The 26,938-nt window shown below is 41.4% G+C and overlaps 2 protein-coding genes and 1 pseudogene across 3 annotated transcripts; 1 reads left to right on the top strand and 2 right to left on the bottom strand.

Moving 5' to 3' along the window:
* Positions 1-239: 239 nt before the first annotated feature.
* On the top strand, positions 240-1,236 carry LOC110503099 (early growth response protein 2b pseudogene; annotated as a pseudogene).
* A 948-nt stretch (positions 1,237-2,184) lies between these two features.
* LOC110502543 (2-aminoethanethiol dioxygenase) lies at positions 2,185-9,480 on the bottom strand. The gene has a single exon (XM_021580662.3). The coding sequence runs from the start codon at positions 5,782-5,784 to the stop codon at positions 5,026-5,028; it is 759 nt and encodes a 252-aa protein (XP_021436337.1). The 5' UTR covers positions 5,785-9,480; the 3' UTR covers positions 2,185-5,025.
* Positions 9,481-23,034: 13,554 nt separating this feature from the next.
* LOC110502542 (protein ZNF365) lies at positions 23,035-26,693 on the bottom strand. Of its 2 annotated transcripts, none has more exons than XM_021580661.3 (5): positions 26,204-26,693; positions 24,642-25,409; positions 24,231-24,402; positions 23,811-23,854; positions 23,035-23,489 (listed from the first exon to the last, which is right to left on the bottom strand). In XM_021580661.3, exons 1-5 carry the CDS (start codon positions 26,224-26,226, stop codon positions 23,309-23,311), a joined length of 1,188 nt encoding a protein of 395 aa, XP_021436336.2. In that variant the 5' UTR covers positions 26,227-26,693; the 3' UTR covers positions 23,035-23,308. The 2 variants fall into 2 exon arrangements, with proteins under 2 accessions (XP_021436336.2, XP_090073167.1); XM_090217041.1 differs by having other exon boundaries at positions 26,329-26,671.
* Positions 26,694-26,938: the final 245 nt, after the last annotated feature.

Genomic DNA, 26,938 nt, shown 5'->3' with positions numbered 1-26,938 from the left:
AAATTGAGGAGAATAATCCAAATGATTGGTCAATATTAATCCAATAGATTCATTGTCTGCTATAGTAAGCCAATGTATTTTTTAGAAAGCACTATGTGACATGAAACTTAATTCGTACCCATTACAAAACCACAAATTGGTGCTCAACCGCAAGCGAAAAACCCATGCATAAAATGAAAAACCCGTGCGTAAAAGTCACAATAAAAAATGTTTTGGCCACATATCTAACAGTACTTTTTCTTTGCTCCGCAGGTGATCGTTTGAGTGAAGAAAAGGACAATTTCGAGTTGTCTTTCCAGAGCAACTTTACGCAGCCCCCGCGCACTCAGCCTGTTGCATACAAGGACACCGGAATCCCAGGGGCTTCAATAAGTCGTTTGTGATTTAACGACAGCAGCTTCCTCCCCGGTGTCTGCCTCGCCCTCGCCTGAACCACAGAACCTTTACGCATAAAGCCTCACGGTTCGTGAGCTGCACCATGGCGCAGAGTCAACATGATATAAACCACATGTATGCTCCATCATCTTACTCTTGTAGCAGGGAAATGTACCAGGACCAATCAACCTACCTGGCAACCTCGACCTGCCCCATGTCCTACCAACAGCCGTCCCACTCATACACGTCACCAAAGTCGACAGTGGACAGTGCGCTCTTAACCATCATGCCTGACTACAGCGGGTTCTACCAGCCAAATTGCCAACGAGACATCCAGGCTTTTCCTGACAGGAAAGTGTTACCATATTCACTGAACTCGCTGAGGCTTCCACCACCTCTGACACCTCTGAACACAATAAGGAATTTTACACGTGTGGGACCTGCGACAGAGGGCCCTTGTCAACCCAATCCCTACAACACTCCAAATGTACCCCTGAGGCCAATACCGAGGCCGAGAAAGTATCCAAACCGCTCGAGCAAAACGCCTGTCCATGAGCGACCATACCCTTGCCCGGCAGAGAGCTGCGACAGGAGGTTCTCTCGGTCGGACGAGCTGAGCAGACACGTCAGAATCCACACAGGACACAAACCCTTCCCATGTCGGGTCTGCATGCGCAGTTTCAGTCGCAGCGACCACCTCACTACGCACATCCGCACACACACTGGAGAAAAACCATTTTCTTGTGACCACTGTGGAAGAAAGTTCGCCAGGAGTGATGAAAGAAGGAGACATACGAAAATCCACTTAAGACAGAAAGAGAAAAAGTAATCATAATGACCCTGGCATAATTGGTTTGAACAATGTTTCCATGCAGTCCAAAAATAATTTTATAACATCCAAATCACATTCATGCTGAATTTAGCAGACATGGTTAACTAGGACGACTACTGAATGTGGATATAAGGTGCTGAATGAATAACATCATAAATGGACAGGGCTATCACGTGTATATTATAGAAGTTAGTCATAGAGCCAGTTAGCCATAACTTAACTGTAAATGTGCACAAACACTAGTGCTCAAGATAGAACGTGTTTAAATAGAGCAGGTTAGGAAACAGTCATAGAGATGCTGAATAGCAGGCAAGAAGATTCAACGCCAATACTAAAGGGTATCAGCCGGCAAGTAGATTCTCTTTTGCCAGTGTTTAAAGAGCAGCTGAAAAAAAGATGATACCACAATAGATGAGACTGTGATGGGCATCCCTGCATTTTAGCTGGAAAGGAGTGCAATGACCAATATCACAGAGTCTAGAGGTCTGTTCTGTTCTGCTGAATATCATCACCATTCTGAGAGTGGGGGCTTGACTCCCATGTGTGCAAAAACTGGAAGTTTTGTACAGTCTGTCAAGAGAGACAATTAACTGAATTGATTAACCTGCTGTTTGATAACTTTTTAAAATCTCCTGTTACTTGTTGGATAAAGATGACAGAGTAACAAACAATTGATGCCACTTAGCCTCTCAGCTGTAAGATCATTACAGAACGTAACAAAGGAGAAAATTTTTTTGACGTTGTTGGCATAAAGAAAACTGCTTGTTTGTTAGTGTGCTTGTGCATTGTTCCACAAATGTATTCTTAATTAGCCTAGTACAAATTAAATTACTGGGCAAAGGACATGGTTGAATATTTTAAACAACAATCAAATCCACTTTGTGTTGTAGAATATGTATTTTTGTCTTATTTTGGTCCTTTGAAAGTAGGCTATAGGCTATTGTATATAAACTCAGCAGCAACAGAAGAACATCCTCTCACTGTCAAATGTGTTTATTTTCAGCAAACTTAACATGTGTAAATATTTGTATGAACATAAACAAGATTCAAAAACTGAGACATAAACTGAACAAGATTCACAGACACGTGACTAACAAAAATGGAAAAATGTGTCCCTGAACAAAGCGGGGTCACAAAGGGTAACAGTCAGTATCTGGTGTGGCCACCAGCTGCATTAAGTACTGCAGTGCATTTCTCCTCATGGACTGCACCAGATTTGCCCGTTCTTGCTGTGAGATGTTACCCCGCTCTTCCACCAAGGCACCTGCAAGTTCCCGGACATTTCTGGGGGGAATGGCCCTAGCCCTCACTCTCCGATTCAACAGGTCCAAGACGTGCTCAAAGGGATTGAGATCCAGGCTTTTGCTGGCCATAGCAGAACACTGACATTCCTGTCTTGCAGGAAATCACGCACAGAATGAGCAGTATGGCTGGTGGCATTGTCATGCTGGAGGGTCATGTCAGGATGAGCAGGGTACCACATGAGGGAGGAGGATGTCTTCCCTGTAATGCACAGCGTTGAGATAGCTTATTGTCATTGCAGGCAGTCTGATGATGCTGTGACACACTGCCCCAGACCATGACGGACCCTCCACCTCGATCCCGCTCCAGACTACAGGCTTCGGTGTAACGCTCATTCCTTCAACGATAAACGCGAATCTGACCATCACCCCTGGTGAGACAAAACCGTGACTTGTCAAATAGCACTTTTTGCCATTCCTGTCTGGTCCAGTGACGGTGGGTTTGTGCCCATAGGTGACGTTGTTGCCGGTGATGTCTGGTGAGGTCCTGCCTTACAACAGGCCTACAAGCCCTCAGTCCAGCCTCTCTCAGCCTATTGCGGACAGTCTGAGCACTGATGGGAGTGATTGTGCGTTCCTGGTGTAACTCGGGCAGTTGTTGTTGCCATCCTGTACCTGTACCGCAGGTGTGATGTTCGGATATACCGATCCTGTGCAGGTGTTGTTACACGTGGTCTGCCAGTGTGAGGATGATCAGCTGTCCGTCCTGTCTCCCTGCAGCGCTATCTTAGGCGTCTCACAGTACGGACATTGCAATATATTGCCCTGACCACATCTGCAGTCCTCATCCTTCCGTGCAGCATGCCTAAGGCACGTTCACACAGATGAGCAGGGATCCTGGGCATCTTTATTTTGGTGTTTTTCAGTCAGTAGAAAAGCCTTTTTAGTGTCCTAAGTTTTCATAACTGTGACCTTAATTTCCTACCATCTGTAAGCTGTTTGTGTCTTAACAACCATTCCACAGTTGCATGTTCATTAATTGTGTGTGGTTCAATGAACAAGCATGGGAAACAGTGTTTAAACCCTTTACAATGAAGATCTGTGAAGTTATTTGGATTTTTACGAATTATTTCATGAAAGACAATGTCCTGAAATAGGGACGTTTCGGTCAAGGGAGGCCTATACTGTATACAGTATTCTACTAGTCACATTGTCCTTCTCAGGTAATACTCAGTATGTCCACAAGAGGCCCCTAAGCCGCAAGCAATGAACTCAATAGCACTCTGCCAAATATGAGCTAAATTCCCAAATTGATGAAGCAAGCAAAGTTATTATGGGGATTAAGTTTAATTGGTGAAGTTCGATTAACTAACCAATGTTTAAGATAATTATTCAGTAACCCATGTCCCATGGGACTATCTCAAAGAATGTAGTTTGATCCAATCAAAACATACCTATAGTAAATGATGACATATTTCATTTGTAAAGTCTGATTAATTCAGGCTGTAATACACAATTGGTATATACAACCTGAAAGTAATGACTTCAAAATAATGTAAATGTTCCATAGAAGCCAGAATGTTTAATAAAATTACATTTAAACTTACGCTACTGCTTGTCTGTTAGGTTTGTCTTTCAGTTGCTTAACCAATCTTTTTAGAGAGCCAGTTGGTATATGGTTCAGTTTGGCATAGAGGTAAAGTTAGGCAATGAAAATAGTACATTATGAATCAGGGGAGGATGGAGGACATTACACACTGTATTTTTGTTGTTGAAGGTTTGAAATCTGAATATAAATTAATAAAAATCTCACAAAGGTGTGGATTGTTCTCCATCCTCCCGATGCAGAATATAATTTTCATTATCATGGCATACTTGGTTCAACAGCTATTGACTAAATAAAATGTAAAATTCAATATAAACTGTTTATCTCAGTGCCCGGAACTGAACAATATACCTTCCAGCTCTGTAACAAGTTGGGTAAACAAAATTTTCCTTGGGATATTTTGTTTCAAATTTAGAGCAGCCAAAGAATAAACCAGACAACTGGTAGAGTAATTTTAAATGTTATTTGAGTCAACATTCTGGCTTGTAAGAAACACTTACACGATTCTTCAGGCATTAGTTTCAGGTTGTATATACCAATTAATTGTGTATTACAGCGTACCCCATTTAGTGAATTCTTGAGTCCCTCAATATTGTTCTTCTTAGAAATGTTATGTTTAATGTATGGTTTCAGTTCATTTCAAGACATGATAAACTTGGTGTAATTTCAGATACATTAGAGATGATGTACAAAGATCACAATTTATCAACTGAGTAACTACTTTCATTACAGGCTAAATGCATTGTGACTGGCCAACCCCTAAACTGAAGAGACGATTGTGAGCATTTGTCCAACTTTAGTATAAGTGCTATTAGTTCACACAACATGTTTTCCCATTACACACCACAGTGACATATCCATTCCATAATACTCCATCATTGTAGGAATTATGACCATCATACATTTATACCATGTTGTGACACAGCCCTGAGAATCAATGGTTCACATCAATTCAGCGTTCATAGTGCGCTTCAGATATTGACTTCAGGGCCGGGGTAAGGTTCACCACCACACCAAAAATCAGAAGGTTGCGGTACTTCCATGAGCCAAACTTCCTTTTGCCCCTGAGCCTCAGCCTTTTTGTCCTCCGAGTCCGAGGCAGACTCCAGAACTTTGTAATAATGACAGTCTCTACCGTCATCTGGATCATATGGTGGTGCCAGAATATCGAGGAAAGCAGTAGGTCCATCGACTGCGTCGATTTGATGAAGGTTGTCTCGGTCAGGGGTCAAAATACACGGGCCACTCTCTTCTGTAAACTCACCGACCGACCGGAGTATTGACCTCCTCAGCGTATCTCTCTGGAAAGGTAGCAGGGGAGGCTTGAATTGCGTGTCACTGGCCACGTTAGTTGATTTGTCCAACCTGTCAAAACAGGTGATTCTGACCTTGCCATACATAACTTTTAACATGCCGTACATTCCCGGGTGGTCGTGCAAGGGGATGGAAGCACCGCTCTTCAGCAGAAACACCCCCATGCTGAATTGGTCTGTCTCGCATATGTGCATGTATGTGACCGGGGGGTTGTGTGGCAGAGGTGTAGACGCGCAGTCAACTTTCCTTGGAGCAATCTTCAGATCCGCAGCTCTGATTTCGGTCATGAGGGTTTGGAGTTTACCTTGATTATCCAGAAACGCTTTATCACCTACCAAAGATGGGTTTCTAAAAGTTACAAGCGCCTGTCTACCAATTTTCTGAACGAGGGAGGTCATGTTGTCGCGAGGCATCATTAAGCCCGTGAAGTACTGTTCTGTAATTCCACACTAGCCTCGCGTTTGCTAGCTAGCGTTTTGCAGGCTGGGCTTCAAGCACAGCTGCCGTTGATCCTGTCTGTCCCTCTCTCGGTGAGAATGATTGTTTACACCTGGTGAAATATATATTCCAACTTCACATAAAAATAGAAAGTCGAATTCAATTTTAAGTGAGGGGTACTCTGTATGACACAACATCAAATTTCTCTCCAACTCCCCATTTACGGATATCTTTCACACACGTCCGCAAAGGAAAACGCTTCAGTTCGTGACGCGGGGCATTGTGGGAAATGTGGTTTAATAATGCACAGTTGGTATTTATCTTCACCCAAACACATCGTTATTAGATAAAACATATAAAGCATATGAAATGTGTATAATATTTGTTATGATACTATGTTCAATTACAAGTCTTACATTTCATATCATTGTGAGAGATGATAAACGTATTTATGTATGTACTACAATAACCAAAATACCATTCCTCCCCTCCTTAAAGGGGAACAGCAGTGAGGTTGTTGACCTTTTCATACTTGAGTCTACTGATTCTGGACAATACAGAGCGCAGCAGTGTACTATGAGTAGGCCTACCATATAAGACTAAACTCGTTTATTATTCTATCAATTGAAAAAGCAGAGCAGCATTAGGTTTGAAATAATGGCAGGACTTTGAAAGAATGGTAGAATTTTCTCTGAAACATAAGAGGGTCTATCAATCTCACCGAGCAGCAAGCCCAATGCACATTTTAATTTGAGTAATTTAGCTGACACTGTTATCCAGAGCAACAAGAGTTAAGTGCCTTGCTCAAGGGTACAACTACAGATTTTTCACTGAGCCAGCTCAATGATTCGAACCAGCAACCTTTCGGTTACGCTCTAAACACACTTTACCACTAGGCTACCTGCCATCTCAATGTATGTTACGGCAGCCTAATTTCCTTTAACAATTTGGCCACCAAAAAATAATTAATGAATCATGAGTGATCTGTCATATGGAAGCTATTAAGCATGTTATCTAAAAAGAGTGACAGATGGTTCCACATTTGGTAATCGTTCCTCATCAGGTTGTTTTTCTGTTATTTTTTCCCCACAATTCTCCATCATCACACACACACGCACGCACGCACGCACACACACACACACACACACACAAAGGATACACTCGTGCAGGAAATGACACCAACTCCCCCGTCCATTCCTTTGTTCCTCTTATTCTTGGCTCCCGGTAAAGTGTATTTCTGCTACAGATAATTTGAGGCATAGCCTAACCACATTTATAAATGTGTTTTGCAAACTTGATTAATTAGGTGGGTTCATGTGAAATACAACTGGATGAAAGCAGGTGGAAACTCTGGAGCTAAATTGAAAGTAAAGCTTAGCAAGAAGCATAGCTAAAGCAAGAGGACTCTGTCCTGCTTCCTTAATTCTATTGTGGTGCTTCTGTCGAAACAAAACAAACAAGATTTTTATCTGCAAGAAGCTGTTTATTTGTGGCCTTGGTTCACCAGCAAACCCCACAAACCACTTGTATATTTATCACTGTGTCTTAGAAATTCCTCGAGAGCAGCAGTAGTATCTTTCAAAACATCATGGAGTTTGTATGCTGCTGGGCCTGTAATGAGCTGTAGAGCACTCCTCCATTACTCAGGGAGTCAGCTTGATTTCTTGTGAAACAGCAGTATGGTAATAGGGCATTGTTGCAGTTAAATTACATAGAGATATTTTGGGTTTGATCTTAAAACGGATATCCACTGTGCTTTGGAGCTAGGCAAGACAAGCCTATTCCCCCCCCCCCCCCCCACCCCCAAAATTCTTCACATCGAATGCTACGCATGGCCAGTAAACAGGATTTATGTTTTCCAGAATCACTCTCAAGGTCATGATGGATATAATATGCTTAGAGTTGTCGGGTCTCTCAACCCAGAGTCATTGTGTGCTCTCCCGACACTCCGCTGGGTATTTGCAGGAAGCAAGGCTGTTGTACAGTCCCCCCACATGCTATCTTATCCCTAGGGATCCATAAGGAGTGGCTAACAGCTAGCTAACACAGTCTTTTTTAAATGTATGGCTTATAGCCATAATCTTTATTACTAAACAGTTGGTCCTCCCAACTAAAGTAACATCGGTTTTCTGTCTCCTGTCACCACACTTTATATGGAGCGTATATCAATTGTGGATATACCAAATTAAAAACAACTAATTGATAACAAAATATTCTAGGGTAAAGGGTCCCAAAATGTTGCATGCATATCATTCTGTCAACAGAGAAACATAAAAAAAAGTCATATTTGGCATCACTGATGTCATTTCAAGTTTAAGAATCTAGCTCACTGATTTCATAAAGCCACAATGTATTTACACAGCTTCCAAGGAAAACAAAGGTTCTGGCTGGAGCCTTTGATTCAAGCTGGCCTTTCAGGGATAAAAAGAGGAATAGAGAGAGGGTGGCGGGGAGAAGAGTGAGCTTAGGCATTGGCTTGCAAGTGCAGGGCCTCATGGCCCCCATCCACTAACAGCCCATCCTCTCTGCTTGTTTCCTATCGACATAGGGTCCCTGCACTGTGAACAGGGGACTCAGAGGACTTAGGTTCTGTTGATAATGGGCCCTGTTTCTCCTTTGAGAAGTTTATTATCTCTGGCAGAGGAATCTTCAAAAATTCTCTCTGGCCAGGCCTGGGCCCACTGACTTCATATGCTAGATTTCATATTGTCAGTTTGAGTTTGTGTTGCTGGGTGAAAAGTTATGATTTAACAGATAATTCATATCTTAACCAGGGTGGCTTTATGAATGCTATATTCAAGGAGCCATACAGTATAGATAAAATGATCAATACAGAGCCAAAGAGATACTGATTTAAATAGTTATGTGGCTGGGCACCCAAATTCAGGTCAATCTGTTGAGATTTGTTTATCTTCTCAAGGAAAGATAAAAACATGCTACATGCAGTATTATTGCATTGTAATGCAGCTTTGTGCATCATAATGTATGGTGAGGTGTTGTCTATATCAAAGATGAAGATTCTAAAGCAGAGTGGAGGATGTTTGGATTATCACTTCCAAATGGACTACAAGAGTCGCAGCGGGGACGGGACATGTACACAATTCAAGTCCCAGTATAAAGCAGAGTAGAGTTGATGTCAACAGCAGGCATGTGGTATACAAGACTGTAAAGGTCCAGTGATAAATGGTTATATATTATGGCACCACAACTTACTTTTGTCAAGCAATGTCCAGAAACATAACCTATTTATATCTTATTCCTGTCAAGGATGAGGAACATTATTTATCATTGGGAATGTTATTATTTGTTACAGTTAGCCAATGTGTTGGTACATCATTTGTGTGTGTTGTGTGTGCGGGGGGGTGTCATTACTGCTTATCTCTACGAGATCAGTGTTGTGTATTGTGTTGAGAACAAACCTGTTTTCCAAACAGTAGATTTCAATGAGAAATCCAATGTGGAAGTCTAGGATGATTCTACAGCAAGCCTACAGCAATCCACACAGATTTGAAAGGTCTAACTCTAAACTTCCTGCCTGGACAATTGCAAACTTTCTTTATCTTTACCATGATCCATCCTAGGGCTGACCCCATTTAGTCGACTGGTCGATTGTTTGGTCAATAGGCTGTTGGTCGACCGATATTTTTTTTAATTGAGCAGTTGCAAAAAAAAAAAAAAGTTTTATGGCACATTTTGATTGACGCCTGTCTCAGTAGACTAATCCATTGCGGAGGCAACGGGGATGGCACACCAGTATCACCAGTAGTATATTTACTGTTAATTCATATAATTTCTCATCTACAATGTTTGTTTGGCTGCTGTAATTTCTGTTATTAATGAATTCAATATGTTATTATTACAGTGTTTTACAGTTCTTATTGTCGGAGTCACAACCTAGGCTACGCTTGTGCGAAAGAAGTTTGGGTTTATTTCATTCCATTTACGAGTTATCAATTTATTCATTGTGTTTTGTTTGGAGTGATCCTGTCAATGTTGAGTAAGGAGGCACATCTAATTATGCATAGAAGTAGGCCTAGGCTTCCTGGCCTGCGCGCAAATGTAGGCTTATAAATGTGCCCATTTGGGGATCTGATAGTATTTCTGATTGTCTTAACTCAACACCACTAATGAGCTGTGGAGCTTCTCAAAGTCATTTTTTCCTTCACCTCAAACAAATCAAATCAAACAGCAAGTGAACAAAGTCTGTTTTTTACATCCATTGAGAACGACAATAGTTCCTCAACGTAGCCTACTTGAAAAACCTTTCCAGCTCTCTCCCTTTGACAACCACTTGGCATTAAAGGAAATAAATTGTAATGCTCTGATCTGGTGGAAACATCATAAAATAGGCCTACCTGATTACTTCTTATCCCTTGCGCAAATACAGCTGTGTCTGTCCAGAGCTCACTGGTAGCAGGAAACTACTGTTTCCTGCTGGTCCAGAATATTCTATACAATGTTGTAAGTTTGTTAGCACAAGCTTTGGGCTGCACCAAGTTGATAGTTGATACAATGTTTCAAGTTTCTGCAGACAGGCCATGAGTAACCAATGTGATTCATTTTTATCTGGATATTTTCTACCTGCAGGCTGCAATGTTGTTATTTATTGGTTTTATGTAGGCTATTTTGACTAGTTGGCGATGGCAATAGAAGTTACTTTTAGATTTTTATTATTTTCATTTAGATTTAGATATAATTTTTATTAATCTCATGACAATGATTTTAAGATATGAAGACTTGATTATAAAATAAAATGTGCATATGAAAATCCTAACTGGCACACAGATCGGTAGAAATTGTAAGATACATTGGCGCTCCAAATGGAAAAGGTTTGCCGACCCCTGATGTAGCCTATAACCGGCAACTTCGGGAACATAAAGGCAGAATCTGTGAAGGTCAGCAGCAGCTGGCAGCGAGAGGAGGGTAAGGAACAGGTTTTTGTCTTCCAGTTAGGCTATCTTGATCTCTGGCTCCCTCTTGAGTCAATTGTGTGTTTTAATTATTGAATCACAGTGTGCTTAAAGCATCAGACAAGCTCAGTAGCCTACATATACTGTAGTTGATTTTAATAAAACACATAAGGTGTTTCTATATATGGAAAAATAAACATTTTAAAATCGAAATGGTCGGACTCTTGGTCGACCAGTATTGTTTTTAGTCGGGGACAGCCCTAATCCATCCACAACACTTTTGTTGATTATGAGATGTTTGAACTTGGCAACCTTTTCATAGGAACTGAGAGAAAGGAGAAGGGACTGTCTCACCCATTGCTACCCAGAGGTACAAGGCAGCCCCTCATAAGAGTCTCATTCAAAATGCAGTTTTGTGAATGGATCAACAATTATACAGAATTCAAGGGTACATTTGGAGACAGTGTAGACAGAGATGAATCAAATAGCAAAAGTCTACAAAGGACTTGTCTACCATGCATCTGATTATGTTCTGGCAATGTTGGCAGTATTGCAATTACAGTGTAACAACTAGAGTGCATGTTGTATTATTTTATGGGGGATGGATATATATTTTTCATATATTATTATTTATTTTTTTTACAGTCAGTAACACTTTATTTGGACAGTCCATCTGTAGATGCTCTACAGACTATCGGTAACATTTCAACTACACTGAACAAAAATATAAATGCAACATGTAAAGTGTTGGTCCCATGTTTTATGAGCTGAAATAAAAGATCCCAGAAATGTTCCTATACGCACAAAAAGCTTATTTCTGTTTACATCCCTGTTCGTGAACATTCTCCTTTGCCAAGATAATTAATCCACCTGACAGGTGTGGCATATCAAGAAGCTGATTAAACAGCATGATCATTACACAGGTGCATCTTGTGCTGGGGACAATTAAAAGGCCCATCTAAAATGTGCAGTTTTGTCACACAACACAATGCCACTGATGTCTAAAGTTTTGAGGAAGCATGCAATTGGCATGCTGACTGCAGGAATGTCCACCAGAGCTATTGCCAGAGAATGTAATGTTAATTTGGCAGTACGTCCAACCGGCCTCATAACCGCAGACCGCGTGTAACCACACCATCCCACATCCAGCTTCTTCACCTGCGTGATCGGCCACCCGGACAGCTGATGAAACTGTGGGTTTACACAACCTAACCTAACCTAACCTAATTTCTACACAAACTGTCAGTAACTATCTCAGGGAAGCTTATCTTCGTGCTCGCCATCCTCATCAGGGTCTTGACTAGAGGTCGACCGATTATGATTTTTCAACGGCGATACCGATACCGATTATTGGAGGACCAAAAAAAGCCGATACCGATTAAACGGACGATTTTTTAATTTTTTTTATTTGTAATAGTGACAATTACAACAATACTGTATGAACACTTATTTTAACTTAATATAATACATAAATAAAATCAATTTAGCCACAAATAAATAATGAAACATGTTCAATTTGGTTTAAATAATGCAAAAACAAAGTGTTGGAGAAGAAAGTAAAAGTGCAATATGTGCCATGTAAGAAAGCTAACGTTTAAGTTCCTTGCTCACAACATGAGAACATATGAAAGCTGGTGGTTCCTTTTAACATGAGTCTTCAATATTTCCAGGTAATAAGTTTTAGGTTGTAGTTATTATAGGACTATTTCTCTCTATACGATTTGTATTTCATATACCTTTGACTATTGGATGAACTTATAGGCACTTAATATTGCCAGTGTAACTGTATAGCTTCCGTCCCTCTCCTCGCCCCTACCTGGGCTCGAACCAGGAACACATCGACAACAGCCACCCTCGAAGCAGCGTTACCCATGCAGAGCAGGGGGGGGGGGAAACTACTCCAAATCTCAGAGCGAGTGATGTTTGAAACGCTATGAGCGCGCACCCCGCTAACTAGCTAGCCATTTCACATCGGTTACAGCAGCCTAATCTCGGGAGTTGATAGGATTGAAGTCATAAACAGCGCAATGCGAGCTGCTGGCAAAACGCACGAAAGTGCTGTTTGAATGAATGCTTACGAGCCTGCTGGTGCCTACCATCGCTCAGTCAGACTGCTCTATCAAATCATATACTTAATTATAACATAATAACACATAAAAATACGAGCCTTTGGTCATTAATATGGTCGAATCCGGAAACTATCATTTCGAAAACAAAACGTTTATTATTTCAGTGAAATACGGAACCGTATTGTATTTTATCTAACGGGTGGCATCCATAAGTCTAAATATTCCCGTTACATTGCACAACCTTCAATGTTATGTCATAATTACGTAAAATTCTGGCAAATTAGTTCGCAATGAGCCAGGCGGCCCAAACTGATGCATATACCCTGACTCTGCGTGCAATGAACGCAAGAGAAGTGACACAATTTCACCTGGTTAATATTGCTTGCTAACCTGGATTTCTTTTAGCTAAATATGCAGGTTTAAAAATATATACTTCTGTGTATTGATTTTAAGAAAGGCATTGATGTTTATGGTTAGGTACACGTTGGAGCAACGAGTCCTTTCTCGCAAATGCGCACCGCATCGATTATATGCAACGCAGGACACGCTAGATAAACTAGTAATATCATCAACCATGTGAAGTTATAACTAGTGATTATGATTGATTGATTGTTTTTTATAAGATAAGTTTAATGCTAGCTAGCAACTTACCTTGGCTTCTTACTGCATTCGCGTAACAGGCAGGCTCCTCGTGAGGCAGGTGGTTAGAGCGTTGGACTAGTTAACCGTAAGGTTGCAAGATTGAATCCCTGAGCTGACAAGGTAAAAATCTGTCGTTCTGCCCCTGAACAAGGCAGTTAACCCACCGTTCCTAGGCCTTCATTGAAAATAAGAATGTGTTAACTGACTTGCCTAGTTAAATAAAGGTGTACATTTTTTTACATTTTTAAATCGGCCCTAATTAATCGGCCATTCCGATTAATCGGTCGACCTCTAGTCTTGACCTGACTGCAGGTAGGCATCGTAACTGACTTCAGTGGGCAAATGCTCACCTTCAATGGCCACTGGAGAAGTGTGTTCTTCACAGATTAATCCTGGTTTCAATTATACCTGGCAGATGATGGATGGTATGATTTGATTAATTAGGATCCCCATTAGCCGACGCCAATGGCGACAGCTACTCTTACTGGTGTCCGACGCATAACGAAAAAGACATTACAGACAAAAGGCAATTTACATACATTTAAAAACATTAACATGTAGTGTGTGTGTGTATCAAGTAGGTGAATGGCGTCGTGTGGCGAGTGTTTTGCTGATGTCAACGTTATGAACAGAGTGCCCCATGGTGGAGGTGGGGTTATGGTATGGGCAGGCATAAGCTACGGACAATGAACACAATTTCATTTTATCAATTTGAATGCACAGAGATACGGTAACGAGATCTTGAGGCCCATTGTCATGCCTTTTATTCACCGCTATCACCTCATGTTTCAGCATGATAATGCACAGCCCCATGTCTTAAAGATCTATACACAATTCCTAGAAGCTGAAAATTTCCCAGTTCTTCCATGGCCTGCACACTCAGCAGACATGCTACCCATTGAGCACGTTTCAGATGCTCTGGATCGACGAGTACAACAGCGTGTTCCAGTTCCCGACAATATCCAGCAACTTTGCACAGCCATTGAAAAGGAGTGGGATAACATTCCATAGGCCACAATCAACAGCCTGATTAACTCTATAGCGAAAGAGATGTGGGGCGCTGCATGAGGCGCGCTGGTGGTCACACCAGATACAGACTGGTTTTCTGATCCACACCCATACCTTTAAAAAAAAACATGCATATCTGTACTCCCAGTCATGTAAATTCCATAGATTAAGGACTAATGAAATCATTTCAACAGACTGATTTCCTTACATGAACTGTAACTCAGTAAAATCTTTCAAATTGTTGCATGTTGTTTATATTTTTTGTTCATTGTAACTATCTCTAACCCTAAACCTTACTATTATTATAAACCTACTCCTAGCAAGCAGTTGCTTATCAACAGATGGTCATACTATCAACAAACTATATAGAGCATCTACAGACGGAAAATCCAGTCTATCCAAATAGTGACACATTATTATAACTGTAGCAGGGGAGACACTGAGTGGCCATCAGTGAGTATTGCACTTTTTTGTGGCACGTGTGTGTTATAGGCTACAGTATTATATATTCCCAAATAAGTTCTGATAAATTGACATCAAGGTCTAATACATTAATTTCATGTTTTTAATTAATTATTAAATAAGTTAGTGACCTCTCACTACCTTTGGTCAAGTAGTGGTTGACCAAAGCTCCAACTACTCACCGGATATGAAAGGGCACTAGATAAAGGGCTGACGTCAAATGAGCAGAACTCTGACGCACTGTTAAAGTGAGATGAGAGCAACCCATTCATTCTCAAAAAGACAAGCCTGTCCTCTCCATTGTCAATGTCTCCACTCACAAATATGCATGACAGATTAAGGATTTCAATGTCCACTATACACATTTGTGAATAATCAAACTTTAAGTTAGGTACTTCACTAATGTAGAGTAATATGGTGTTTGAAGTACAGTAGAAGTAGCTTAATATACAACCATCAATAATGCTCGAGTCTCTAAATGTCACAAAAGATGACTGAAAAGACAGCAATAAATACACACTACAAAAAAATTGTTGTTCTCTCCATGCACATATGCACACAGGCTATTATTTTTACATTTGAATAATGAAACAGAAAGAGATTTTTTTGTATTTTGTTCTTTACTCATGTCACACAGGCCAGCAAGTTTAAACAAAAGTAGTATAATTGTTCACAGTATTGCATTTTGCACAGTGTTATACAGACTACAGTGTTTCAAGTGAAGGCACAAAACAAGAGGTTATTCTTGCAAATAAACCCCACCTACAAACATAAACCAGGGAGACTAAACTTGTAGATAGATATAAGAGTAACACATAATTAAACTAACTTTATCTCTGGTCACATCAACACCTTAATCCTCCTCTCTCTTTCTGATTGTCCAGTGTTAACAATGTCCTGATGAAACCCATAAGCCCCAAAGTGCTCTTTTGCTCAATTATGCAACTCTCTGCTACCATTAAAATATACCTCGCTCCGCTACAAAACTACAAGTTACATCATTTTAACACGTTTTATTTGCTATATAAAGGAGCATGCTCTCACAAAAGCTATGCACCTCATGCATCTAAGTCCAATTACTTCCACAATGCAAAAACAGACAAAGGTAGTGAACTGAATACCTGCGACAAAAACGTACTTGAAGCACACACATAAAATCATTAAAATCTGATTCAAAGTACTGTATAAGCATTCCGTTAACCACTTTTGGTAACAGGGCCCTCTATGCATTGTATAGTCGTGGCCAAAAGTTTTGAGAATGACACAAATATCAATTTCCACAAAGTTTGCTGCTTCTCTGTCTTTAGATATTTTTGTCAGATGTTACTATGGAATACTGAAGTATAATTACAAGCATTTCATAAGTGTCAAAGGCTTTTATTGACAATTACATGAAGTTGAAGCAAAAAGTGAATATTTGCAGTGTTGACCCTTCTTTTTTAAGACCTCTGCAATCCACCCTGGCATGCTGTCAATTAACTTCTGGGCCACATCCTGACTGATGGCAACCCATTCTTGCATAATCAATGCTTGGAGTTTGTCAGAATTTGTGGGGTTTTGTTTGTCCACCCGCCTCTTGAGGATTCACCAAAGTTCTCAATGGGATTAAGGTCTGGGGAGTTTCCTGGCCATGGACCCAAAATATTGATGTTTTGTTCCCCGAGCCACTTAGTTGTCACTTTTCCCTTATGGCAAGGTGCTCCATCATGCTGGAAAAGGCATTGTTCGTCACCAAACTGTTCCTGGATGGTTGGGAGAAGTTGCTCTCGGAGGATGTGTTGGTACCATTCTTTATTCATGGCTGTGTTCTTAGGCAAAATTGTGAGTGAGACCACTCCCTTGGCTGAGAAGCAACCCCACACATGAATGGTCTCAGGATGCTTTACTGTTGGCATGACACAGGACTGATGGTACCTCGTCTTCTCCGGACAAGCTTTTTTCCGAGTGCCGCAAACAATCGGAAAGGAGATTCATCAGAGAAAATGACTTTACCCCAGTCCTCAGCAGTCCAATCCCTGTACCTTTTTGCAGAATATCAGCATGTCCCTGATGTTTTTCCTGGAGAGAAGTGGCGTCTTTGCTGCCCTTATTTACACCAGGCCATCCCCCAAAAGTCTTCACCTCACTGTGCGTGCAGATGCACTCACACCTGCCTGCTGCCATTCCTGAGCAAGCTCTGTCCTGGTGGTGCCCCGATCCCGCAGCTGAATAAACTATAGGAGACAGTCCTGGCGCTTGCTGGACTTTCTTGGGCACCCTGAAGCCTTCTTCACAACAATTGAACCGCTCTCCTTGAAGTTCTTGATGATCCGATAAACGGTTGATTTAGGTGCAATCTTACTGGCAGCAATATCCTTGCCTGTGAAGCCCTTTTTGTGCAAAGAAATTATGACTGCACATGTTTCCTTGCAGGTAAGCATGGTTGACAGAGGAAGAACAATGATTCCAAGCACCACCCTCCTTTTGAAGTTTCCAGTCTGTTATTCAAACTCAATCAGCATGACAGAGTGATGTCCAACCTTGTCATCACTCACACCTGTGTTAACGAGAGAATCACTGACATGATGTCAGCTGGTCCTTTTGTGGCAGGGCTGAAATGCAGTGGAAATGTTTTTTGGTGATTCAGTTCATTTGCATGGCAAAGAGGGACTTAGCAATTACTTGCAATTCATCTGATCACTCTTCATAACATTCTGGAGTATATGCAAATTGCTATCATACAAACTGTGGCAACAGACTTTGAAAATTAATATTTGTGTCATTCTCAAAACGTTTGGCCACAACTGTAGACAATTAACATATTAGGCTTTGATCTTGTCCCATCGACATCCCCATGATCCATGAAAACTTCCCGTGAGAAAGGCTGTTTGGTCACGGTTTCATTATGAAATGTCAGAAAAATAACCAAATAAAAAGTTATACTTAGCCACAACATTCAATATCAATGCCAGAAGGGGACTTGGTCTACATAAGGGTTGGTGACAATTCTATTTAAATTTCAGTCAATTCAGGAGTTCTGCTTTAGAAATCCAATTATTTTCCTGAATTTTAACTTGTAATTGACTTCAACCCTGGTCTATACAGCAGCACCATGTAAATAAATAAATAACTATAAAAAGATTGGGTATATTCATTTGTTTGCTACATTGCCTTAATTTCATAAAACTACATTTCACTTTGAGACATACAGTAGCTCTATACAAAATATCAATCAACACCAATAACAAAACATACAGTTACAACAAATACCAAAAGAGACATTTGTTTTATATTGATTTCCATTCGAATACATTCTCATGGTTTGATGGTGTGGATTGACTTGTAAACATAGATACATCACCACAGCAAATAAGGATGCACAATTTCATTCAAATTTACCCCCACGTTTCGCTACATTCACAGAGTTTCCATTTCTTTTTACCAGAGAAAGGATGACCCATCACACATACATTTAAATGAAAGGACATATCTGTTATCTGTGCTTGTTAGGCCTAGAAAAAAAATGACGTGTTTTGGTTAAAAATCACGGCCTTTGATTCAAAGTATCCATCTCTGTACATTAAAAAAGAGGAATGTGACATGGAACCTTAAAGCCCATTATGAAATATGACATAGCAAGCATGATGAGCCTGTTCTTGATGACCACAGCTTTAGGCTATGTGCTTGACAGATACAGCTGCATGCTCAGGATACCAGAATGTTTTTATTCCATAGATTTCTATTGCAAATCACTACTGTTCCTCAGTTTTTGCAAAGCTAGGCCTACTGTATATGATTTGTTAATACTTAAATTACACTAGTATTATGATTATGTGCAGAAGCGCAATATAGACCTGAATACCAGGGCTGGAATAAAATACTTAGCTTTGTATTAGCTGTTTTGCGCTCCTAGAGGCAGTGCAGTCAAAAAAACAAAACAAAAATGGTATATATATATATATATATATATATATATATATATATATATATATATATATATATATATATATATATATATATATATACACACTGCTCAAAAAAATAAAAGGAACACAAACAACACAATGTAACTCCAAGTCAATCACACTTCTGTGAAATCAAACTGTCCACGTAGGAAGCAACACTGATTGACAATAAATTTCACATGCTGTTGTGCAAATGGAAGATACAACAGGTGGAAATTATAGGCAATTAGCAAGACACCCCCAATAAAGGAGTAGTTCTGCAGGTGGTGACCACAGACCACTTCTCAGTTCCTATGCTTCCTGGCTGATGTTTTGGTCACTTTTGAATGCTGGCGGTGCTTTCACTCTAGTGGTAGCATGAGACGGAGTCTACAACCCACACAAGTGGATCAGGTAGTGCAGCTCATCCAGGATGGCACATCAATGCGAGCTGTGGCAAGAAGGTTTGCTGTGTCTGTCAGCGTAGTGTCCAGAGCATGGAGGCGCTACCATGAGACAGGCCAGTACATCAGGAGACGTGGAGGAAGCCATAGAAGGGCAACAACCCAGCAGCAGGACCGCTACCTCCGCCTTTGTGCAAGGAGGAGCAGGAGGAGCACTGCCAGAGCCCTGCAAAATGACCTCCAGCAGGCCACAAATGTGCATGTGTCTGCTCAAACGGTCAGAAACAGACTCCATGAGGGTGGTATGAGGGCCCAACGTCCACAGGTGGGGGTTGTGCTTACAGCCCAACACCGTGCAGGACGTTTGGCATTTGCCAGAGAACACCCAAGATCGGCGAATTTGCCACTGGCACCCTGTGCTCTTCACAGATTAAAGCAGGTTCACACTGAGCACGTGACAGTCTGGAGACGCCGTGGAGAACGTTCTGCTGCCTGCAACATCCTCCAGCATGACCGGTTTGGCGGTGGGTCAGTCATGGTGTGGGGTGGCATTTCTTTGGGGGGGCCGCACAGCCCTCCATGTGCTCGCCAGAGGTAGCCTGACTGCCATTAGGTACCGAGATGAGATCCTCAGACCCCTTGTGAGGCCATATGCTGGTGCGGTTGGCCCTGGGTTCCTCCTAATGCAAGACAAAGCTAGACCTCATGTGGCTGGACTGTGTCAGCAGTTCCTGCAAGAGGAAGGCATTGATGCTATGGACTGGCCCGCCCGTTCCCCAGACCTGAATCCAATTGAGCACATCTGGGACATCATGTCTCGCTCCATCCACCAACGCCATGTTGCACTACAGACTGTCCAGGAGTTGGCAGATGCTTTAGTCCAGGTCTGGGAGGAGATCCCTCAGGAGACCATCCGCCACCTCATCAGGAGCATGCGTTGTAGGGAGGTCATACAAGCACGTGGAGGCCACACACACTACTGAGCCTCATTTTGACTTGTTTTAAGGACATTAGATCAAAGTTGGATCAGCCTGTAGTGTGGGTTTCCACTTTAATTTTGAGTGTCACTCCAAATCCAGACCTCCATGGGTTGATAAATTTGATTTCCATTGATAATTTTTGTGTGATTTTGTTGTCAGCACATTCAACTATGTAAAGAAAAAAGTATTTAATAAGAATATTCCATTCATTCAGATCTAGGATGTGTTATTTTAGTGTTCCCTTTATTTTTTTGAGCAGTATATATATATATACATACACACACACACGTTCAAAAGTTTGGGGTCACTTAGAAATGTCCTTACTTTTTAGAGAAAAGCAAATTTTTTGCCCATTAGAATAACATCAAATTGATCAGAAATACAGTGTATTTGTAGCTGGAAATGGCACATTTTTTTATGGAATACTTACATAGGCCCATTATCAGCAACCAATGCTCCTGTGTTCCAATGGCAAATTATGTTAGCTAATCCAAGTTTATAATTTTAAAAGGCTAATTGATCATTAGAAAACTCATTTGCAATTATGTTAGCACAGCTGAAAATGGTTGTCCTTAGTAAAGAAGCAATAAGACTGGCCTTCTTTAGACTAGTTGAGTATCTGGAATATCAGCATTTGTGGGTTCGATTACATGCTCAAAATGGCCAGAAACAAAGAACTTTCTTCTGAAACTCGTCAGTCTATTCTTGTTCTATTCCATGCGAGAAATTGCCAAAAACTGAAGATCTCGTACAACGCTTGTGTACTACTCCCTTCACAGGACAGCGCAAACTGGCCCTAACCAGAATAGAAAGAAGTGGGAGGCCCCGGTGCACAACTGAGCAAGAGGACAAGTAAATTAGAGTGTCTAGTTCGAGAAACAGATGCCTCACAAGTCCTCAACTGGCAGCTCCATTAAATAGTACCCGCAAAACACCAGTCTCAACGTCAACAGTGAAGAGGCGACTCCGGGAAGCTGGCCTTCTAGGCAGAGTTCCTCTGTCCAGTGTGTTCTTTTGCCCATCTTAATCTTTTATTTTTATTGGCCAGTCTGAGATATGGCTTTTTTTTTGCAACTCTGCATAGAAGGCCAGCATCCCGGAGTTGCATCTTCGACGTTGAGACTGGTGTTTTGCTGGTCCTATCTAATGAAGCTGCCAGTTGAGGACTTGTGAGGCTTCAGTTTCTCAAACTAGACACTCTAATTTACTTGTTCTCTTGCTCAGTTGTGCACCGGGGCCTTCCACTCCTCTTTCCATTCTGGTTAGAGCCAGTCCCCCCCCCAGAGGAAGTTAGTATATCTTTCACACACACACACACACACTACAAGGTTGGAATAATACTGTGAAAATTATGAAAGAGCTGTTTGAAAAGGTCACATGAACTTTCAGCTCGTTTTGCATGGGTGGAGTTTGGCCTACCAGGCGGTATAAGTTAATAGACCGATAACAAAGCGTTTCAAACCTCTCTGACAATAACATCTAGTTTTCAGGTTACATATCCCTTCCATTCGGCTTCTCCCATTATCCCATTAGGTCCTTCACTCAGACCAGACAGTTTTAGCAAAAGTCTTACTTATAAAATGGCTTTTTGCTCAGAAGCAATTTGTTAGTTTTTTTTACCATTTTAATTGAAAACAGTCACATTGACATACTTAATCGTTACTGATAGATGATTTGATATTGAGATAAATGTCTGCATTTGACCTTGAGTTTAAAGGACCCCCCCCCCCCTCCCCCCAAAGGAAGTTGCCGCCACTATATCGACGTAATCCCCTGTCCTAGAAAGGAAATACATATTAGGTTCCTCCAAAGAATGACAAAATATTTATAGACTTTTTTTAAACTATTAACTATTTTTTAAACTATTCAAAAGATTAGCCAGCTGGCTCTATGGCTGGTTCTGGACCTGGATTTGTCATAAGCAATGATTTATGGAAAACTTTGCCATAGACGGAAACCACTGGCCTATTTTTGACTTCACCATCTATTGTTATCTCCAAAGTTTTGGCATCTTCCATAATTTGCGTCCGCGAATCCGCGATAGAAATAGTTAGAAAGAATAAGACGAAGCACTGCTAATATGTATAAATATAGAAAGATAGCCGATATGCGTTTTTCTACATTGTAATAGACACGGTGCAACCTTTAGTAGGAACTTTAGGCTGCTAGCAGGCTTCAGTACAGCAAAGCCATGTCAGCCCATGCTCATAAAGTGAAGTGATAGGCTACAATGACATGAAACTATAAATTCCTTTAATTTTATTTTGCGGGTGCCTTTTCATTATCTGGATAGTAATTGTGGTTTATTATGCTATTATATCACGCAATTATACCATTTATAAAATGGTCCAATTTTAAATGCAGACTAGCTAAAAAGTGAAATGTGCAGTGAAATGTGTTGTTTTACAGGGTCAGTCATAGTAGTACGGTGCCCCTGGAGCAAATTAGGGTTAAGTGCCTTGTTCAAGGGCACAGGCAGGTTTTTCACCTGGCCGGCTCGGGTATTCGAACCAGCGACCTTTTGGTTCTGGCCAAAGCTCTAAACAATGCCATGCTAGTGGGTGGTAACATTCAAATAAAACCCAGCCCTGAAACATAGGCTGAAAATAATTTGTATGTCATATCACAGGAAGAGATACCACATTCACAAAGATTTGCAAGAAGTGGGACGTTTGGATGTGTCACTTAAAGCCCAAATATATTGTACTTTGACTAATATGATGACTTATTGACTTAACTTGTTGTGCAACATCTTGGGTAAGCTCTGGCCATCTTTCACCTCAAAAGTGGATTTCTACTGGAGTGGGCATTTAACAATTCCACCATCTAGTTTTTTTTGTATACAATTCTGTATTTTATTAGATCTACACCCATCAATAATATGATTTAATAGTAATTAAAACACCAATGAGGGTCAGAAATACCTATCCATCAAGTTACTACAGTACTTCCAAAATTGAAACTAGGACAGTAGCAACCTCTAGGACAGAATGGAGCAAAAACTAGCGTACACATGGCCAAAGCATCCCCTGCTCAGTATTATCTATACATTCAGTAAATACTTATCATATATACATTCATTTGTCGGGCCCTGGTCAGGTTACCTAGTCCTCAAATCCAGCTGATCTGCGGCGCTGGGTCCAGGCTTCATCCCTGCGGTCAGGTCTGAAGTAGCCAGAGTTACCCACTCTCTCATTAGGGCCTTTGGGGAACGCCCGTCCTAACTGGGAGGGGTGCGTTCTACCCTCCTGGGGACAGGACTGTGACAGCTGATAACCTGCTGACCTAGAATCAGGGGACAGTGCAACAAACCTCAGACACAAAACCAATGCTTCAACAGGCAGCAGGTAACGATGACAGACTCAGGATTAGTGGAGAAGATACAACTCAGAATCATTACTAATGAATGAGGACACAAAATCTCATTTGCGACAAGGGATCCCTATGTATAATTTATATGTAACCATGTCCTAACCTTTGAAACTGGAAACTCAGCATTGTAATCAAAGTGAGACACTAAAGGCACAGCCCAAAGCTCATGGGCCCAACTATGGAAAACGTAGATCATGTATATCAACAGTAAAAAAATGAAGTTCACAAACTCGCCTGCTTTTGGTTATTCTATGAGGTCCATTTTCAGCTGTCTGGTGCTGCAGGGGAGATGAAAAGATGTCAGGTATTTATACTGTTTACACCAAAACTCAAAAGCTGATATTATCCAGTTCTGGAATGTTTGGAAGGTTATCATGTTTCCCTTTTCTACATAAATACGGAGGAAGAAAACCTATCTGCATAGGCTTCCTCTCAACTCCACAACTGAATCTGGGAGGCCAGTTACGATCGGCAGGTCTCACGAGGGTTCAAATGTGTAACAATTATGATATTCACTAATCTCTCCCTAACCATCTTTCCGTTGCCATCTAAAAACAAGTAAGAGCAGCTGCCAGAAAATACTTTGAAAAGGAATCTGTCATTGTAAACACATTGCTGTCAGTAGTAGGAAACAGGCTTGATATTGTACAGTACCATGTAATCGGTGTAGGTTGGTGGACTGGGTGAGCTCTGATAGTACTCCAGTAGCCTCTCAGCCAAGGCGATGCGTTTGAGCAGGTTCTCAATGAAACGTTGGATCCGAACTTTACCACATATCTCATGCTGGGCTGCAGCCTCCAGAAAATTCTGAATGGTGATGACTTCTCTGAAAAAAAAAACCAGATATACAAATTCAAGACTTGGGGGGGAACGGACAATGTATCTAGTAACATGCTAAAGAATATTGCTACTGACAAAATTACAATAACTCCATTAGCAACAGCAACAATCTAAGGAGTTACCAGATTAGTGTACTGTCTGCCATTTGACCTCATGATTATGATTTTGACTAACAATACCGTAAGGAAATGTTAAGACTGAGTTACTGGGTCAGACACTACTCACTGTTCTCTCCTCTCCAGCTCGTACTCTGACTCGTTCAGCTGCTCCTTTAGTGTGGCGATCACCATCACGGCCATGTCCACCTGGTGGCTCAGCGCCCTCTCCCGCTCCTGAACCTCCTGCCTCTCCTGGGCCAGGTGCTGGGAGTGGGCACGCTCACACAGCAGCTCTGTGTCCGTCTGGGCCAGCTCTGTGCTGACCCTGTGCAGCCTCCTCTGCATGGTGCTGTCTGCTGCCAGCAGGACCTTGGCAAGCCTGCGCCTGACCGACACCTCCCCAGCACAGACACTCCACTCTGGGGACACCGCCTCAGGCTTGCTGCCTGGGTCTGGAGGGTTGTCAAATGGAAATGGGATATGATCTGTCCCAGGGCTGGACTTGTGGAATTTTAAATCATCTTTACGGGCCTCTTCTTCAGTTTGTATCTCCTCCGCTGCCTGCGTCCCCACACTATGCGTACGACACCTCTCTATGCAGCTAGTGACCTCTCGTGTGTCACTCAGGGAGCGCACATGCAGGACTCTCTCTGGGTGAGAGTGCCCCCTGCGGGTCGGGAGGCTCAGCTCGTGCATGGTGTGGTAGTAGCTGTGGCTGTATTCCAGGTGGTCTCTCAAGGAGGCCAGGCTATTGAACCTCTCACGCTCTCCACACCGAGGGCACCTAAATGGGAGCTGGGAGTCCGCAGATGCCCCACAAGCCTGCCCATTCTCAGTGATGAGAGAGGTCCTCCTGGCGCATACCTTCGCCTGCATTTCACCTACAACCTGGAAGCTAAACACACAATGGTTACAGTCAGCTGATATATGACTGATATTCATAATCCAACTACAGTAAACTTACGACGGCAGGTAGCCTAGTGGTTAGAGCATATGACTAGTTACTGAAAGGTTGCAAGATCGAATCCCCGAGCTGATAAGGTAAAAATCTGTCGTTCTGCCCCTGAACAAGGCAGTTAACCCACTGTTCATAGGCTGTCATTGAAAATAAGAATTTGTTCTTAACTGGACTTGCCTTGTTAAATAAAGGTCAAATAAAAAAATTAAAAACGACAACTGATATCTCATGCATATATTACTGCAATTGATTTAATATTCAACAATAGGTTATTCAATCAAGCATACATTTGTTTAAATCAAAACCAATTGGCTGTTTCATTTATTCAATATGTCACCTTACTGACAACTAGGTTGCAAAAGCCTACCTTCGTAAAACGAAGTGGCCTGCAGATCCTTACCAACAACCAGCCAACAATAGATGAATATGGCAATATGGTTGACGGCAGAATCATGTAAATACAATTAAAGTATTTAGCTAAGCGATGGCACATAAGGGCTCTCGATATTAACAGCTTGTTGTAAATGTAACAGGTCATTTTTAAAAGGCTAACTATTAGCTAACGCTGCTAGAATGTCTTCCTACCCCATGCATGGCTCATCACCACTAACGTTAGCTAGCTAGTTAGCCAGGCTGCTGCTCCCAATACACAGCTCCATGGTGTTTTATATTACGCCATGATCTATTTCGAGCTACTGATGCATGTAATCTCGCATAAATATATAGTTTACCTGTATTTGCATGATGATGTCATGCAAAATAGCAAGAATTCCCCACACAAATTTCCTGCGTAGGGTTGTGAAAATGTTTAGTCAGCTGAGAGCAATGAACACAGCCTCCCCTACTGTAGGCCTACCTGGGAATGGTTATGTATAAGCTAGTGACGATGAGCAACCAAATATCAATGGAATGTTGCTAATTCAGTAAAATAGCTACAATATCGCGTTTCCTGGGTACCAATTCGAACCAGAACAGTGTATTCATTGGGCATGGTAATCAGCGTTGCACATGATGGCATAAATATTATTCGCCGTCAAATACATTTTTGAATGGAATTTAAAATAGTCATAATTTCAAACTAAATTAATAAGAAATTATATGTTATTAACTGTGAGGCCGTTAAAATCGTATTTTTTTCATTGAACTCCATAATGTGCATCTCAGACAGTGGTGAGGAGGAGTCTACCGTGTCCGGAAGCGACCCTTAATTTTCTGGATTCCGACAGTGCGTTAGAGGCGAAGGAAGTGGCCCAACTCGACGGAAAATCGGTTTCTCTCCAGCAGGTGGCGTTTTTTTTTTTTTTTTTACCTCTCAAGGAAGGATGGAAGTTTCGTAACGCTTTAAGTTGTTTAAAAAATATATATAAAGTGGGGCAAAAAAGTATTTAGTCAGCCACCAATTGTGCAAGTTCTCCCACTTAAAAATATGAGAGAGGCCTGTAATTTTCATCATAGGTACACTTCAA

This window comes from Oncorhynchus mykiss, chromosome 23 (assembly GCF_057628025.1).
Source record: "Oncorhynchus mykiss isolate SJ-2025 chromosome 23, ASM5762802v1, whole genome shotgun sequence".
Taxonomy (NCBI): Eukaryota; Metazoa; Chordata; class Actinopteri; order Salmoniformes; family Salmonidae; genus Oncorhynchus; species Oncorhynchus mykiss.
This window is presented reverse-complemented; position numbering and strand designations above follow the sequence as displayed.